A 17205-nucleotide genomic window follows, 5' to 3' on the forward strand; every position below is an offset into this window, starting at 1 on the left:
TTTAGTATTTCTCTAAAAAAAAATGTAAATAAAATAATATTTGGTAAAATGAAAGACACCATAATTGTGAATCCTGTTCACTGTGAAACCCCCTTTTTTCTCGGCATCATGTCCATAAACTTGTCATTGTCCAAAATGACATTTTTCATTTCAAAGTTTCAATCTTTTTTCAATAATTCCAAGTTTTCTTCATCTGGGTGTGTGTCTATATAATAAAGCTTTTTCCTTTTTCCAATTTCATTCATTCATTGACTCTCTTTCTCTCTCTAACGTAGTTCCATTGAACCTTCTACCATTCTGGTTGTGGAGCCCATAGCTGGACCTGTGCTTTGCTGGCTTCAAGCTCTCAATCGTTGGTCTTTTTATGGTGTTTGTCTGCTGCTGAGTTCACAACAAAAGGGTTTCAATTTGCTCCAAACTTTTCATTTTTCATCTTCATCAATTTCATCATCATCTTCTGCATCATACATACCAAACCAAGTTGAGGAACAGCCAAAGCCAAAAAAAGTAAAAAAGTAAGAAGAAAGAAGAAGAACAACCCCACTTGTGTTTTTTTCTGCTGATTTGATGGATCCATAGATCTAATGAATTTAGACCCTTTTTCTTTCAGGATCATTATCCTCTTCATCTGGAGCATCCCTATCAGTTGTCTAATTGTTGAGTAAGATCCTTTATTATGACTTTTACAATATGCTTTGTACTTGATGAGAAAGCTAGCTTATTGTTGTCATTATTAGATTTTATTAGGAGGATTAGTCTAACTTGGGGTATTAATTTTCAATGTTAATGTGAACAAGGGATTTCCAATGACTTGACTAAAAGGTATTTTTCTGAGAAAAAGTGGGGTTTGAACTTGGAAAAAAATATTGAAATTTGTTACTGTTGAATTGTCATCTTGTAGAAATTGGAAAGTTGGATTTTTCTTCAAAATTGCTATTGGAGAAGAGGATTTATATTTATTCCTGGTCATAGTCTTTGTTATGATAACAAGAAACCAAGAAGTTTGATTTTTCTTCTAAACTGTTATTGGAGAAGCTGATTTCTAGTTGGTACCATTCATTCATTATAAAACTGTGATAAGCAGCTTGTTTCATATGTTTCTAGTTTGTACAAGGTTCAGGTTGTGTTTGAGGTTTAACCAGAACTGATTATTATTATCTGTACTTGTTTATTGGTATTGTTGCAGCTTGTGGTGACCGGTGAAGAGTGCAGAACTGTATCTGTAGTGAATTAAAATCCTGCGAGGGGTGTTGTTTCTGTGGTAGTTGATAGATGTGGAAATCCTTGGTGGCTTTTTGTTGAAATGAGGGATGTTATCACAGTTAATGAACCTATTGAGGGCGTGCTTTCGGCCAGGTTTGGATGGAAGATATGCACGCTCAGGATCAGATGCTGGAGGTAAACAGGATGGACTATTGTGGTACAAGGACTCGGGGCAGCACTTGAATGGCGAATTTTCAATGGCTGTTGTTCAAGCCAATAACTTGCTGGAGGATCAGAGCCAGATTGAATCAGGCAGTTTGTGCTCCCATGAGTCCGGCCCGTGTGGAACTTTTGTCGGTGTCTATGACGGGCATGGAGGGCCGGAGACATCGCGGTTTATCAATAATCACCTATTTCAACATCTCAAGAGTAAGTTGACAATATAATGAGTGAATTCTTCTAGCTTTTTTGTATTGGCATAGTGCATGTTTGGAAACTCTTCCATAAGCTCGAATCAATTCTAGGGAGAAACTTATGTGAGTAGCTTTTGGGTTCCAGGATTTATTCTTTCGGTGCCACTCTGCCAGTAGTGGTTGGTAGGTTGCAGTGAAAGTTTCAGATAGACACTGAGCTGAGTCTCAGAAAATTGTGGATTTCAATACCTGTTTAGTTGCATGTCTATCAGTTGTGTATTTATTTGTGTTTTGACTCATTGCTTTCCTCATGATTATCAAATATCAATTAAACAAATTCTTTCTCTATTTTAAATTTCAGGATTTACTTCAGAGCAACAATCAATGTCAGTGGATGTTATTCGCAAGGCATTCCAAGCAACTGAAGATGGGTTTATGTCAGTGGTTGCTAAACAGTGGCCATTGGCACCACAAATTGCAGCTGTAGGGTCATGCTGTCTTGTTGGTGTTATTTGTAATGGAACTCTTTTTATAGCAAATGCTGGAGATTCCAGGGCTGTTTTGGGAAGAGTTGTCAAGGCAACCGGTGAGGTTTTGGCCACACAATTATCGACAGAGCACAATGCATCAATAGAGTCTGTAAGACAGGAACTGCATTCTTTGCACCCTGACGATTCAAATATCGTTGTTCTAAAGCATAATGTATGGCGTGTGAAGGGCATTATTCAAGTAAGTCACTCTTAGCTCATAATGTTACTTCACTTGCTGCTTGAGCCAGTATTTTTATTTTCTAGCTGCTACATGTACACGTAGTAGATAACATCACGAAAGTCACTTCATTCTGAAACTCAAATCACTCAACACTTTATATCATTTTAAATTTGTAACAATCCTGTGCAGGAAGCAAACATTCAGTTTCAGGATGTAATAAGTTTTCAGGATAAACTTTAAGTTACTAATGCTTTTGTATCTTTCTTTTCTTTCATGAAAACTTGGACATTCAGCTTGTCATATCTAATTCTTATTGCTTTCTGATAATCCTTGTACTTTTCATCACTGATTTTATTAGATTTAGATACCTCAACTGGCTTAATTCAAATGCTTATTATTGTAACACCAAACAAAACTTGACTTGGACCTTCCTCTCTCTCTCTCTCTCTTAATTGAAATACATCAAAAATTTAGAAAATCTTTGTTGCAGATTTCTAGATCTATTGGTGATGTGTATTTGAAAAAGGCTGAGTTCAACAGAGAACCATTATATGCTAAGTTTCGTCTTCGTGAGCCGTTTAAGAGGCCAATTCTGAGCTCAGAACCATCAATTACAGTGCATCAGTTGCAGCCACATGACCAATTTATTATATTCGCGTCTGATGGGCTCTGGGAGCACCTTAGCAATCAAGAAGCAGTTGATATAGTTCAAAACAGTCCCCGTAGTGTAAGATACCTATTTAAATTCAACTTTACCTGATAGTGTTATACCATTACTATATTACTAGTAAGTTTTAAAATGAGTTCATTAATTGCTCTTTTAGTCTGAAAACTTTTGTGGGTTTTTTGAGTTTCTGTTATTCCTGAGAACTTTGCATGTAGCTGACACTGCCATGCCATTGTTTCTTAGATCTCTGAATTATTCTTTTCGTTTTGATTTATTTGCAAGTATCTGTCAAGCTTGAATGGTGCTTGTGTACATAATTTGTAGCGGGGATTTTGTATGCGCTAGTAACATACATTGCAGCCCATATATCCATAGAGATGAGATTGAATATATGTAATATTCAGTGAGGTGAGGGAACATGCATCTTCACCATGAGAAGCTGCCAGTCTCTGAGCCTGTTTGGATACGGACCTATTGGAGCTTATCTACTAGAAAAAACACTAGATAAGCTCCAATAAGTGCTCTTTGGTTTGTATCCACTCGACTACACGGGTTCTTCAAGTCATAAGAATTGAAAGTTAGTGGTCTTTTAGTTTTAGTTGTTCATAAGCTTAATGGTTTACACATGCATCGTTTGAGCGTGTTACATTTATGCTAACAGACATTTTAGCAAACTAGGTGTTTTTTTTCCATGGGGTCAATTGCAACTTGAATTTATCAGAAGTAGTGGATTCAGTAGAAATATTTGAGTTGGTGACATAGAGAAGTTAGTAAAACTTCGAAAGTAATTCTGGACAAGAAAACAAAAAAAAAAAATTATACAGTTGAGCACAGATTGTTTTTCCATTTAAAAAATGTAATCTTATGATTTATATCATTCAGTTGTTGCATAATCTTATTCTTTGAAACCCTAACAAAAAAGTTGTCTGATAATTTTGCACACAGAAATTCATTATGTTCATAAAGCCTTCCTCTGCCTTGGATAACTCTTGAAACAAAAAATTGTATTCTTAACTTGGATAACTCTGGTTTTCATCAAACGTGATTTTGGAAATTGGGCTTAAGCTGTAGCAAATCTGTTGGATAATCTTTGATAAAGGAAGGGTGATTTAGTAAAAAATTATGCATAATGTCCTTAAATTGCTTTACTGCTTGAACATATACAATATGTGAGGTACTTATGAAATGCTGGCAGAAAATTAGTCCAAAGTGTATTCATGTTTTATTATCTATCCTTCTTTCAGGGAAGTGCAAGGAGGCTGGTGAAAACTGCACTTCAAGAGGCAGCAAAGAAGAGAGAAATGAGATATTCCGATTTAAGGAGAATTGACAGGGGAGTTCGTCGTCATTTCCATGATGATATCACTGTGATTGTTGTGTATCTTGATTCAAATCTCATGAGTAGGGCAAGCACTGTGAAGTTCCCTAGTGTTTCTATTAGAGGTGGTGGTATTAGCCTGCCTCATAACACACTTGCACCTATTGGTGGTACCTGATCATCTAAGTTGTATCTTAACTTTTTTTCCTTTTTTTGTGTCATTTTCATGTGTGAATATCAGTTTATCTTCAAATAGCAATGAGAGAAACAGCACTTCAATTCTTTTGAATGTGAACTGTAGTAACTCACTAGATAACATACTAATACTCTTGTTTAGTCTCATTCCCTCAAACCAAAAGAGCAGAAAGGGTTGTTCTGATGACACCATTATTTTTAAGAGTTACCTCGGTTTTATCTAGCAAATCTTATGTACTACTAGTACTACCTACGACTAAAGACTCAACGCTCCATCCCTCAGCTATAGACATTTATTTTCAATTTATATATATTTTTTAAAATATTTAAAAGAGAATAGTTGACCATAAAAGGATAGGTGATAACACTTTAGATGGTGTAATACTTACTACTGTAGCACTGAACAAAGTAGAATTTAAGGACCCTAAAGTTTTTTATATTTTTTATAGGTAAATGTTAGTTGTTAGTAATGTTAGTAAATTAGTCATCCTCAAGGTTTGACCCCTGGACCTTTCACCATTCATCCAACCCAACCCTTATCATGTCCCTAGCTCTTATCACTTGAGCTAACCCTCGAAAACTGTAAAGTAGGTTTTGGCTATTAGGAAGTAGGAACCTTTCTCGATGCAAGTGATAAGGTATGTGCCTAAAGTTGATTAGTTTTGATCCTTGAACAAAGGCTAGTCCTTATTATGGGGAATTGTTCTCTTTAGTTTGTCCGAAAGCTTGTGTTTGTTTTATCAAGAAAAGAAATATAGTAGTTGTAACTTTTTGTTGTTGTGTTCAAGGGAAGATAATTCACGGCTATGTATGTTGAACCTTGAGAGAAGTCAATGAGAAACTCCATAAAGGGAAAAGAAAAAAAGAACAAAATATCAGATAATGTTTGAATTTGTACACTTTTGTCATGTGTTTCCCAGCTCAATTAATTAAAGTTAGCCAAGAACGACACATTTTTACTAGGTAAGTATACATTGCTTCTTAGATACCACGTAGCACGTACGACATGTCTAATGTCTTGTAGTACATTATGAATTGAATTTGCGTATGTAAAACATGAAACTGGTGCATTAAAGCTTATAGAATTGAAGGCTGAAGCTTCTATCTTATCGTGCTTTGAATTTTGCGTTCATTTTTTTTATAAACACACTATTAATCCCCACAAATAGTTTACATGAATCAATGGATAGACATCCATTTAATATTTCCCCATATACATCTCCCGTTTTGCGAATAATTACTCTATTCATTCATCATAGCCTCATAGGTGATTTTTGCAAATACTCAATAGCTCTATATGACTATATCCAACCATCATCCCTAAAGAAAAATGGAAAATGAAGTGAAAGGGAAATGATAGGAAAGTCAACTCGTGGGCTAACCCGTCAAACCGTAAAAAAAATGTTTTGTATTACTCCCTCCGTTCCCTATTATAAGTCACATTTTTTGAAAAAAATTTGTTACAAAATATAAGTCACTTTCTAATATCTAGGAAGCATTAAATAATTTTTTCCAAGTTCACCCTCATATTTAATATGAAAGAGATGATAAATTTTAAAAGTATTAACTTGGAGAGAGAAAATCATAGGAAAGTAAATAAGGGTAATCTAGGAAAGTAAATCATTTTTTTTACAAATTTATTACTAGTAACTACTTTTCTTAATCTAAGAGAATTAGTTATTTGTGACTTATATATAGGAACGGAGGGAGTACTATTTTTTTCACTCACGAGCACATTGCCATTAAGCCGGACGAGTTGGCCACTACAAAGAAATATTAATTAGTTTTGTCATGACCGGGAAAATTCTGTGGAGCACCACCTGAAAGAACTCAAAAACACTGACAAAATCTAGTGGCAATGGTATAATGGGGCAGAGTATCTACCATCTAATTCAATTCAAGGGTTACATTCGTCTTTTAACAATGACAGTTCTGACATACATTTACCTGTTCTGCTAAGCCTTCACTGAATCCAAATTTAGTTTAGTTGATACCATAAACACAATTATTCTGTCATTATATAGGAGGATTACTAGACAGAGACAAGTGTTTAGATTTAAATAACCTAGGGACACCGTTTACTGACAAAACCATCCTCTAGTGGAGTTGAATGGTCTCTCTCTCTGTTCTGTGTTTGACTCCTCTTTTTACTCACAAGTCACCACCCTTGCCTTGCCTGCATGTGTGTCTTTCTTGTCTTCTCCTTTAAATTCTCTACACAAACCTTTTTCTTTTTGTTTCTTGTAATATTGTTTTTAATTCTCTAGGCTCTAACTAGCCCTTTTAACAAATGTTTGGTATATTTGGAAAAGAAAAATTATTGGCAAGGACACTTTCAAACACATTCTGGACACTTTCAAACACATTCTTTAACAAAATTGGTTATGAATCATAAAGAATATTACGAAAAAAATGTGTTTAAGTGTGTGTTTATATAAATATTGAGTGAATGTAAATTAACTTTTACCCAATCCAACATTTCATATCCGTTTGCTTTTTATGTCTCATAATGTGCATAAAAGTTCTTTTATTCCTTCCCTAACGGAAAAAACAAACATAACCTTAAATTTTTGGAAATCAATTTCTATATATAATAAGGATGATAGAATGCCCTTTCAAAAAAAAAATGCTAGAATGCACTTCTAAATTAAAAAAATGATAAACCTTTTCTCATAAACTAAATAAAAATTTGTCCACACGCTTAACTCATGTTTAAACTCTAAACATAGACTGTGTTAAAATCAGAAATACTAGTAATAATTTTTTTAACACATTGTGCATATTTGAATATATAATAAAATATCACAATAAGAACTAAAATTATAATGGACATAAATAAATTTCCTTACTTTTTGCTTTATTTATTATATTTTTGTTTTATCATTCTTTTTTATGTATATCTGAACATGTACTTTATGTGATTGATTTATCTTTTAACAAATCCACATTTTAAAAAAATCAATGTATTGACTTTCTACAAAATAAACTCATTACACAAAATGTACTAAAAAAATGTGTATGCAACTTGTTTGGCGTTACACGTTACATGTTTAACTCTAATCTCCTCATAGATTAAAGGTTTGAATATCTTTGCATTTTATAAAATCTAAGTTTGTCAGTAATATTATTCAAAAAATTCCGATGCTCCTACCTAATAGTATGTGTATGAGTAATGATATATACACACCTCATTTTTTAAACACTTCATTTCCACCTCTTTTTATTTTTATCTCTCTCATCTTATCATCTATCACATCTCATATTTTCTCTCTCTTACTTTTTCTTTTCTTTCTATCTCTCTCACCATTTCACCTCTCTACCTCAAAAGAAAAGTGTGGATGAAACATTATTCGTATGTGTATATTAATCTTTTTAGCATGTCACTAGTGCCATATCTAATGCGGTAGAGATGTTTTTTCTCTGTTCTAAAAGGGGTGAGTGTATTGTTGGGACTGGTATAAGTCATGATGAAGAGAAACAATAATGCTATCTTCACACCTCTCTTTGAGGTGGAGAGAGGTGGAATGAAGAGAGAGATAGGAAGAAAAGATAAAGTAAGAGAGGGAAAGTATTAGATGTGATAGATGATAAGATGAGAGAGATAGAAATAAAAAGAGGTGAAAATGAAGTGTTTCAAAGATGAGGTGTGTATATATCATTACTCTGAAGAGAAATGCTAACAGGAATGGTTCACCATGACCGTACTCAAGTCATCAAATGCAGCTTACCAAACACTAGAACCCTGTCCTTCTCTTTCTTTCTCGAGCCCCAACCTTCTTTACTCACCTATGCTGGCATGCCTCTCTCTCCCTCTCTCTCCTCTGCTATTGTGCAGTCAAGTTCTAAAGTTAAATTTTATATAGATATTTTCTACTAATAGTTCAGTTTTTAAGGATAACATTTCCATTAAGGCACAAATTCTAACTCCATCTATTATTAGTATATTTTCTCACCACCCTCTTCCTGTCTGGTTTATTTGTCACTAGCAACCAGTGTTGAACTTGCTGAGCTGAGCCTCAGAGAAAGATGGAAACAGGTCCTGAGTTGCTGCAAAACTCCATCAACATCTGCATTCTTGTCTCAAAAAAGAGGAATGGTTTCACTCACAACAAAATCCAACTTGGTAATAAAGCTATCTTTTTCAAAACTTGTTTCTTTTGAAACCCATTTGAAAGTTCCTTCTCACCCTCCTTTTTGTCAGAGAAAACAACAAAGGCACATTTCACCAAGTAAGAACCTTTCTCACTCCATCTTCTTCTGAAGGAAAAAAAGCTAAACCCCAACTCTGCATTTGAGATAAGGATTATCCACACAAAAATGGGATGTGTTGCCTCCAAACTAGAGGAAGAAGAGGAAGTTGTAGCTATGTGTAGAGAGAGAAAGCGCCAGCTGAAGCTTGCTGTGGAGAAGAGGTATGAACTTGCAGAGGCTCATTGTAAGTATTTCCACTCTCTGAATGCAGTAGCTGCAGCCATTAAGCTCTTTGTTGCAAGACATTCTTCACCCTCTTCAACTTTCCTCATAACTTTCCCTCCTTCTTGTCCTTCTACCTCTCCTCTGCATCCAACTGAAAATGCTGTGATAAACAACCCCATGTTCCTTCAGCAGACACCCTCAGAAACCAAGCATGAAGCCATTAATGCTTGTGAGTCATGCATCTCTTCAACAACCTCAGAGTCCTCTGAGGAAGAGAGTGGAGGAAAAGGGGAGGGTGGAGAAGAGGAATGTAGGAGAGAAGAGCAAGATGGGTACTACTACATGCATATGCCTCATCCTATGCACATGCCACCTTCAATGCCATCCCCACAGAGAGATTTTGGGTGGGATTTCTTCTACCCTTTTGACAGATTTGACAGTGTGAGGACAGAGGTTATGAATGGCTACCACAGGAACTCAGATGATGATCTGAGAGTGGTGAGAGAGGAGGAAGGGATTCCAGAGCTAGAGGAGGCAGTGGAAAGGGAAGAGCTTGAGAACAAGGTGATGAAGGGTGTAGAAGAAAATAATAAAGATGCAGAGCAAGTTAAGGCTGGTGTTGAAACAGTGAAGGTGGTGGATGTTGCTACTGAAAACATTGGGGAGCAGAATGGGCTTGCAGTTCTTGATACACCAGCGGAGGGGAGAGAGTTGCTTGAAGCTTTGGAACATATTGGGGAACATTTTGTCAGTGCTTATGAATCTGGTAATGCTTTAACCAGGATGCTGGAGGCTAATAGGATTCCTCTTCATTCTAGTTTGGAGGAGATAAAAGGTGGGTCCTTTCTTCATTGTCTTCCTTTAATAATCTTGATGAGATGATTTCAAGAATATCAAACTCAAGTTGTAGTTGAGTTTCATGAATAATAACTAATGTAGTGTCGTGTTTGGATCAACTTCTTTTTCATCGGAATCAATTCTGAAACCTAGAAGCTACTTGAGTTAGCTTCAAGTAGCTTCTTTCTAGAGTTGATTCTAACTTTAGAATCAATTGTAGAAGAATTTTTGAACATGCACTTAATCTGTAATTAAAATGGGGATAAGTAATTGATTCATGAAAAGCTGTTCTTTGTAGTGTTGGTTCTACTTCTACCTCACATTAGCCTCAACTTCAGCATGTGCTAGGTATTGGTTATCACGTTTTGGTTAACTTGTCTTTCATTTCCACTATGGACTGTGTCCTGTTGTCTTTGAGTATTTTCAGGTATTTCAATCTTGGACACCTCAATTCATCTTTGTGGATACTTAATTTGAATTTTCCCATACTCCTGCATAGGTGTTGATCCATGTGATCATAGGCACGAAGTTCTAAAATTAGATTATTTAGAAACTAAGGTTAGGTAAGGTTTTCTATAGGTACTCAAATAAACTGTTACACATGTAAAGGTATATTTTAGTTATAGGCACATTCCTTACACAGCCCACATAACACTAAATAAGTTAACTCTATTGAGTGGGTAAGGTAGATCTTTGTAAACTAATTGCAATTTTCATCTTTACCCTCAAAAGGAGTGCTAATGTGTGGTCCTGTGGATGTTTTAATTTTGCATGTATTGGAATGATTAACATTACCAAAATGATATTTAGGGTCTCAAGTTGTGATATTCTGAGTGCATGTTTGGTAACCCTTCTACAATTGATTCTGAAGCCATAATCAATCATAGGGAGAAGTTTCTGTGAGTAGCTTTTGAAATTGATTCTGATGACAGATAAACTGATCCAAACATGCTATGATATGTATTCCATGTTCCTCTAATCATATTCTCAATACACTAAAGCACTTTATAATATATATGTTCCTTATGTACTTCATTATCTGCACGAGTCCAAAAGCTGATTCTATGTTTCTTTTCCAAGTTTAACCCTTGAGAGAATTTGAACCATCTGATCCAATGCAGAAAGTTCGACAAAGCTCATTCATGCAATAACATGGAAGTCCATGTCATCCAGGTCATCATCATGCAAGAGTCTCATAGTTCCAAATACAGGAAATTCCTCATCAACTTGGGTGGAATATAAAAATGACTTATTTGATGATCATGGAGGAATGGATTCGGGAAGTCATTTACTTACCTTAGGAAGGTTGTATGCATGGGAAAAGAAACTGTTTGAGGAGGTTAAGGTAGGTTAAATTTTTATTCCTCTTTTTTATGATGATACTGCCTCTACAAGTATTCTGGAATACATCAAAATTGCCCTGACCCCTGAGCCATGAATGCTATATTTTTATGATCTGCAGTATTTAGTATACTTCCTTTTAGTTGTTGGCAAACTCAGACTTGTGATGATATGTTAACATATCCACAATTATTTGAACATGGAATAATATAGCTTAGAATTCTAATTCTGTAAAATGAAAATTTGTAATATTCAGTAGGCTAGTACATAGTTTTGCTATCCTCCCTAGTCACTGATCCATGATAAATTTGTAAAACTCTTTTTCTAGTTAGATTTTATCTTTTTTCAAGCATGTGTTTTCTTTAATGTCACATCTTGTCTTCAACAGTGGAAAATTTTCCTTCCTCAGGCTGGAGATAGCACGAGGAAAAATTATGAGAAAAAATGCACGCAGTTGAGAAACAAGAATGTTAGAGGAGATGATGAATTAAGCACAGACAAAACTAGAGCTGAAATGAAAGATCTATATGCTGGGATCTTAGTTGCCATTCGACGTGCAGAGTCCATCTCAAATAGAATTCAGAAAATGAGAGATGAAGAATTACAGCCTCAAATTGTTGAACTATTAAAAGGGTGAGATAATGCAGCACTGAAAACTCAGCAGAGTAAACATTTTTGGAGTTTCATTGATTTATTATTTTCCATTTTCCTCCTGCAGCCTGACTCAATCATGGAATATCATGTTGGAGTCCCATGAAACCCAGAAGAAGATTCTTTCTCAAGTCAAATATTTCCAATGCTCTGTACAAGGTAAGTTCTGCAACCAATCTCGCGGATTGGCAACTCTTCAGCTTGAAGCTGAGCTTCACCATTGGCGCGTGTGCTTCAGAGAGTACATTGCTGCTCAAAAAGCATATGTTGAAGCTCTTCATGGATGGCTAAGCAAGTTCATAATCCCTGAAGTTGAATTCTACTCAAGAAGCAAAAATGTTGCTTTGCCATTTCAACAAGCCAATGGGCCACCACTACTCGTGATATGCAACGGTTGGTTAGCTTCCCTGCAGAAGTTACCTGATAAAATGGTATCACTTGCATTGAAAAGTGTTGTGAAGGATGTTAGAGCTCTTATGCGCCAGCAAAGTAAAGAGCAGCAGCAGAAAAGGAGAGTAGACAGCTTAACAAAAGATTTGGACAGAAGATCTTCAGGGTGGCATAAAATGAAGACTAAGATGCTTGAGTTGCAAATCACAGAGCACAAATCAGAAGAAGGAACAGATCATCAAGATGAATGCATGGTGGAGAAGAATGATTACTTGGAGACACTACAAAGGAAAGTTGAGGTAGAGAAGGAGAAGTACTACAGTTGCATGCAGGAAACTCAGAGGGTCACATTAGCTGGATTGCAATCTGGGTTTTCTCTAGTCTTTGAATCATTAACAGAGTTTTCCAAAGCATCCCAAAAAATGTACAATGATCTTGTTTCTTATAGTGAAAGTAGTGAGAAGGTTGAGTATATAGAGGGTGGTTGCAATGCTGAAAATAACAGCCAAAATGGACTGTAGTATTGTATTAGTGAGGGGAGAGAAATATTAGTGGATTGGGGTAGTTTTATCATTTATGTAACTATGTTATTGTGTGATAGTGTGTTGAAGCAGCTCGCTGAGACACCATTTTAAGGTATTAGTTGATGGAGTGTTGTTAGTATTTGTGTTATTGCAGAGACTCCACTGTGTTGTAGGTTTTCCTTTTTATAATCTATTACACAGTTTAAGTTAGTTATATAAATTTAGTAAGTATGAGAAAAGTTACACTTTCACTACATTAGAACTTCTTACCACGACATATATGTTGGTCTTTCTTTGAAAATTCTGATTCTAAAATTCCTCCTCCAAACACAAGCTGTGGGGCATGCTGAAAAGGCTAAGATGCAATCCTTACGTGAGAGAAGTAAAAGTACATAAAGAAAGTGTTCATGACCCACCGAAAAAACAAGACAAATACACACACCATGACAAAGCTTTGGTACAAAACACCAAAATGCAGTAGGACTAAAGTAAAGTTTGATGATGCCCATCAAACATGCAAGCAGATCTACAGCATTCCAATCTTGTGAGAGAGGGCCCATAGCCCCATAGCACAATGATACACTGAAATTCGAAAATGATATTTGCCCTAAGGGCAGTGTGTATTAATTTGGAAACAAAATAAGAAATAAAGTCTTGACCCATTAAAAAAATCAAGAAATAATGTGAAGGGTTAAAAACACCTATAAAATGTTAGTTTGGAAGCTTGGTAAATTTCCACGTTGAAGAAGTGAGGGTGTGTTTGAATAAACAACTTAATTAAGCGCTTATGGCAATAAGCGTTTACTAATAAGCTCATTTGAGAAATTGATTAAAATAAGCTGAAAATGAGTTACGGATAAGTATAAGGTCTTATTCATAAGCTAATTTAAACAATTTATAGGTAGACTATAAGCTATTTGCATAAGCTCTCACAAACACTTGCATAAGCAAGTATGCTGTAAGATAAGCAGAACTAAATTCTTCCAAACCAGGCTTGATTCTAGGATAAGCTACTCCTATAAGCTTAAGGCATTTGGATGCACACTTGTAAACGTTAGAGTTGGTTCTCCATTGTCTCGTCAATTGATTATTACCCTAGTGAAATCACTTTCCTCATAAATGTACCCAAACACAAGTCACTTCACTGTCAACTCATTTTTAAGATAATAAATTTTACCAAAATCAATTCTATTTAAATGTGAAACCAACTCCCAAGTTTCCCCAATTTGGTCCATTAAAGAAAACAAGTTGTATTGAGAATGCAATATGCTCACTAACCGTGAACATAAATAGCAATCTTTCCAATTTGAGTTTCATGCTTCTAATTTGCCAGATAAGAACTACATTCTATTCATGGTTTTGTACAATATGAAATGATTTCACAACCTAAGCATGTTGCATGCAAATGAATAATTACAAATTTCACATTTTAATGTAAGTTTGCCATCCCTCCACCTTAGGTACAGAGAAACCAACAATTGAGAGACAACTATGATTTCACTAAGAACAGAAGCAGGGTAGTGTATGTCCAGATATGAGACAATAGCAACCCGCAACGAGTTCTCTACAGCTGACTAATCACAGAGTCAGCTATGAGTCCTCCTATGTGGTTATAACGGGTTCCCTTCCCTGTCTACCCAAGGCATGATCATGCTGCATGCAGATGAATAATTACAGGTTTCACATTTTCGTGGGAGATCACCAAGTTTTTCAGTCTACCTTAGGTACAGAGAAACCAAGAATTGAGAAATAATTATGATTTCACCAACAACAGCTGCAGGGGAGTGAATGCCCAGAAATGGGACAATATCCACTTGCAACCAGTTCTCTACAGCTGACCCTACAACGGCACCAACTATGAGCCCTCCTATGGTTATACCAACAGCCTTCCCTGCAAAAATAAGCAAATATCAAAGGATGAAAACCAGAGAGGAAAAAAAGAGTTTGTGCATCTCAACGAATGAAGCATAGTTTAAGAAGATTCCAACCACCAAGTTGAACACCATTTGTTAAGGTCAATTTTTTCAACTGCAGTGCTATACTACTTCTTAATCCCTTCCACACAACCATTTTAACAGGCATAACCTTCCTATTAGTTAAATAAAACCCTCACTAGACACTCAAACAGTAGTGATTAACAGCATCAAAACCATAATGTTTTTCTATAAACCCATAGCTAAACTTTTAATACCAGGAGTCTGGGAGAACATAATATATTAAGCCAATGCAACAGGTTGACCTTATTGTTCAGCCAAAGTCTGGTGTACTGGTTAACATGGGAGCCACTAATTGTTTGTTCCATCGCTCATTGCAATGAAAGTGAAAAGTTCAGCACAAAAATAGAGCATTACCTCAGAAAACAATTTAGAAAATTTATAGTCATAGACAAGATCAACAAAAAACCATGTCATATCACACTAAATCGAACAACAAAATTATGTTCATTAATTCTTATGACATTTTCAGAAAAAACAAAGTTGAGGTTGATTCGTTCCACTCATAGATTCATCTGTGCATCTATCATCAAAGTATACAGTTAAAACACGGTAAAAGTCATCATTTCATTTTCCATTTCTCGACCTCCCACCCCTCATAGCCTTCCTAATGCTCCTTTCTTTCCAACATACAAGTCAATATGAAAATTGCCAGTCATGAAACAAAAATTCTTAAGAATTATGATGAACAGACATACAGTGCATGAGATTAAGAAAGCTCCTTACCTAACTTAACATTCTTTTTTGTCATGAAGTACAGGGAAGCTCCAAAGCTACCAGCCAGGATGAGTCCAGGAACATCAGCCCCGCCATAAGCTGAAGAGGGTGGAGAAACCCCACTAAAATAAGTTAAACCCATCAATGCACCATACACTCCAGCTTGTAAACCCAAATCACCGCTCGAAGGTGACTCAACTGAAACAGGCGATTTCTTCATAGTCGACTTTAACCATGGAGGCATTGACCCCGTAGCCGCTGGCTTCACACGTTTGACATCAGCATAACGAACACTGCTGTTTACTACTTTTCCTGCTCGCCGCTGAGTTAGGCTCTGCATAAGCAACATGTCATACGCAGCCTCAGCCTGGAAAAAAAAACCCACCAATCGCATCAATAGTGGCATAGACACTGAATCTAGAATTCTAAAAAGAGATAACTATTACACACACAACCAAAACCCACACAGGTAATGTGATGAGAAAAACATTCCTTAGTTAGCAAGAGATAACTAACTAATTAACTAACCATTTAACAAGTATATTTAACAAACAAAATACCTATGTACTAATAATAACAATGAATTTCAAAGAGGGTGGCCTTAGATTCATGATTCTGGTTAAGCTGTTAAATCAAGTACACATTTGGTTAAACATGTGTATGAAAATTTTGGGCATTTCTACTCTTGCATCTATCATTTGTGATTCTGATTCCGAATTTTCAACATCCTCAGCTCCCTCTACTCAACCAATAACCCGTTTTCTATAATCACTTCAGATCAGAATCTAACACAGATAAAATGGATAGCTGCAAACTCAGCATAAACGAAGACCCAGAAACCAATTTCAAAATTTTCCATCATGGGCATCTTTTTACTAGTAATATTCATTGAAATTCAGAGAAGGGTCACGAAATTGAAGAAGTTCACCTGCGCAATCGCTTGCTGGTCATCTTTGCAATTAGCGAGGATAGCGTTTTTGGCGCGAAGTATATCGTCGAAGGAAGCGCCCTCGGAGACACCCAACAGCTTGAGAGCGTTTTCCACTGACATCTCAAACGGTGCAGAGTCATCGGCGCGGGACGCGGCCTGAACCGGCGGCACTATCCTCGTGAACGCGCGCCTGCAGTGAGTTTGTAGCGGCGCGCCACGCCAGGGTTCGATGACGGCTGGTTTTCCGCGGCGTGCGGCGTCGAGGAGCCGAGGCGGTGGTCTAGGGAAGGATGAACCGGCGGAGAGACGGTCGGGGCGGACGGAGAGAGTGGCAGCCATTTGCGTAGGAAATGTGAGGCGTGGAGTGAGTCAGAGACACACACAGAACAGAACAGAAGAAACCAAAAAAAAAGAAAAGAAAAAATGACAAGTAACCACAAACAAGTAATGTTAACAGCTATAGCAACATTTTTGTGATTATTTTATGAATTTTTTATGTTTTTCTTTCATATTACAATTACAATATCCACATAGGTGGCAAAGAAAAATGTTGATCCACTGTGGCTACACGTAACTCACAAACTGTTTTGAATTGGGTAAATAGCCAAGTTGGTCCTTGAAAGTGTCACCCGCCTTCAAGTTTATCCCTAAACTTTTAAAATGCATCCCGCGATTCCGGAATGTGGCAAACGTATTTCAAATTAGTCCCAGACGTTAAAAAATGGAAGGAACGTTAACAAAATCCTTTTTTTTTTATTTTTTTTGCCTAGCTGGAATGCATATGTGGAACTAGAGTCTTGAGAAAACATTTGGATGTCAAATTAATCCCTAAATATTGCATACTAGTCCCCGATGTAAAAGTTAAATATAATTTCCCAAACTCAACAACAAGAACAA

The 17205-nt window shown here is 36.3% G+C and overlaps 3 protein-coding genes across 4 annotated transcripts; 2 read left to right on the forward strand and 1 right to left on the reverse strand.

Moving 5' to 3' along the window:
• The first annotated feature begins 228 nt into the window (after positions 1-228).
• Positions 229-4601, forward strand: LOC130717348 (probable protein phosphatase 2C 60). The gene is made up of 6 exons (XM_057567550.1): positions 229-515; positions 611-661; positions 1187-1632; positions 1978-2345; positions 2818-3054; positions 4239-4601. The coding sequence occupies exons 3-6, from the start codon at positions 1311-1313 to the stop codon at positions 4488-4490; spliced, it is 1179 nt and encodes a 392-aa protein (XP_057423533.1). The 5' UTR covers positions 229-515; positions 611-661; positions 1187-1310; the 3' UTR covers positions 4491-4601.
• A 3663-nt stretch (positions 4602-8264) lies between these two features.
• Positions 8265-12967, forward strand: LOC130720647 (protein ALTERED PHOSPHATE STARVATION RESPONSE 1-like). 2 transcript variants are annotated; one of them, XM_057571319.1, is made up of 5 exons: positions 8265-8630; positions 8771-9758; positions 10882-11105; positions 11511-11734; positions 11820-12967. In XM_057571319.1, exons 1-5 carry the CDS (start codon positions 8601-8603, stop codon positions 12661-12663), a joined length of 2310 nt encoding a protein of 769 aa, XP_057427302.1. In that variant the 5' UTR covers positions 8265-8600; the 3' UTR covers positions 12664-12967. The 2 variants fall into 2 exon arrangements, with proteins under 2 accessions (XP_057427302.1, XP_057427303.1); XM_057571320.1 differs by having other exon boundaries at positions 8709-9758; positions 11820-12965.
• A 1024-nt stretch (positions 12968-13991) lies between these two features.
• On the reverse strand, positions 13992-16732 carry LOC130719497 (uncharacterized). The gene is made up of 3 exons (XM_057570120.1): positions 16306-16732; positions 15387-15744; positions 13992-14557 (listed from the first exon to the last, which is right to left on the reverse strand). Exons 1-3 carry the CDS (start codon positions 16645-16647, stop codon positions 14382-14384), a joined length of 876 nt encoding a protein of 291 aa, XP_057426103.1. The 5' UTR covers positions 16648-16732; the 3' UTR covers positions 13992-14381.
• Between the last annotated feature and the right edge of the window lie 473 nt (positions 16733-17205).

This window comes from Lotus japonicus, chromosome 5, assembly GCF_012489685.1.
Source record: "Lotus japonicus ecotype B-129 chromosome 5, LjGifu_v1.2".
NCBI classification, from domain to species: Eukaryota; Viridiplantae; Streptophyta; class Magnoliopsida; order Fabales; family Fabaceae; genus Lotus; species Lotus japonicus.

Excerpts from the sequence above, each read along its gene's own strand:
- LOC130720647 (XM_057571319.1), top strand. The coding sequence starts at position 8,601 with ATGGTTTCACTCACAACAAAATCCAACTTG. Across the intron at positions 9,759-10,881 it reads TAGTTTGGAGGAGATAAAAG|AAAGTTCGACAAAGCTCATT; the intron begins GTGGGTCCTTTC and ends GATCCAATGCAG. Across the intron at positions 11,106-11,510 it reads AACTGTTTGAGGAGGTTAAG|GCTGGAGATAGCACGAGGAA; the intron begins GTAGGTTAAATT and ends TTCCTTCCTCAG.
- LOC130717348 (XM_057567550.1), top strand. The coding sequence starts at position 1,311 with ATGTTATCACAGTTAATGAACCTATTGAGGGCGTGCTTTCGGCCAGGT. Across the intron at positions 1,633-1,977 it reads CCTATTTCAACATCTCAAGA|GATTTACTTCAGAGCAACAA; the intron begins GTAAGTTGACAA and ends TTTAAATTTCAG. Across the intron at positions 2,346-2,817 it reads GTGTGAAGGGCATTATTCAA|ATTTCTAGATCTATTGGTGA; the intron begins GTAAGTCACTCT and ends TCTTTGTTGCAG.
- LOC130719497 (XM_057570120.1), bottom strand. The coding sequence starts at position 16,647 with ATGGCTGCCACTCTCTCCGTCCGCCCCGACCGTCTCTCCGCCGGTTCA. Across the intron at positions 15,745-16,305 it reads ACCAGCAAGCGATTGCGCAG|GCTGAGGCTGCGTATGACAT; the intron begins GTGAACTTCTTC and ends TTTTTTTTCCAG. Across the intron at positions 14,558-15,386 it reads AAAAAAGAATGTTAAGTTAG|GGAAGGCTGTTGGTATAACC; the intron begins GTAAGGAGCTTT and ends TTATTTTTGCAG.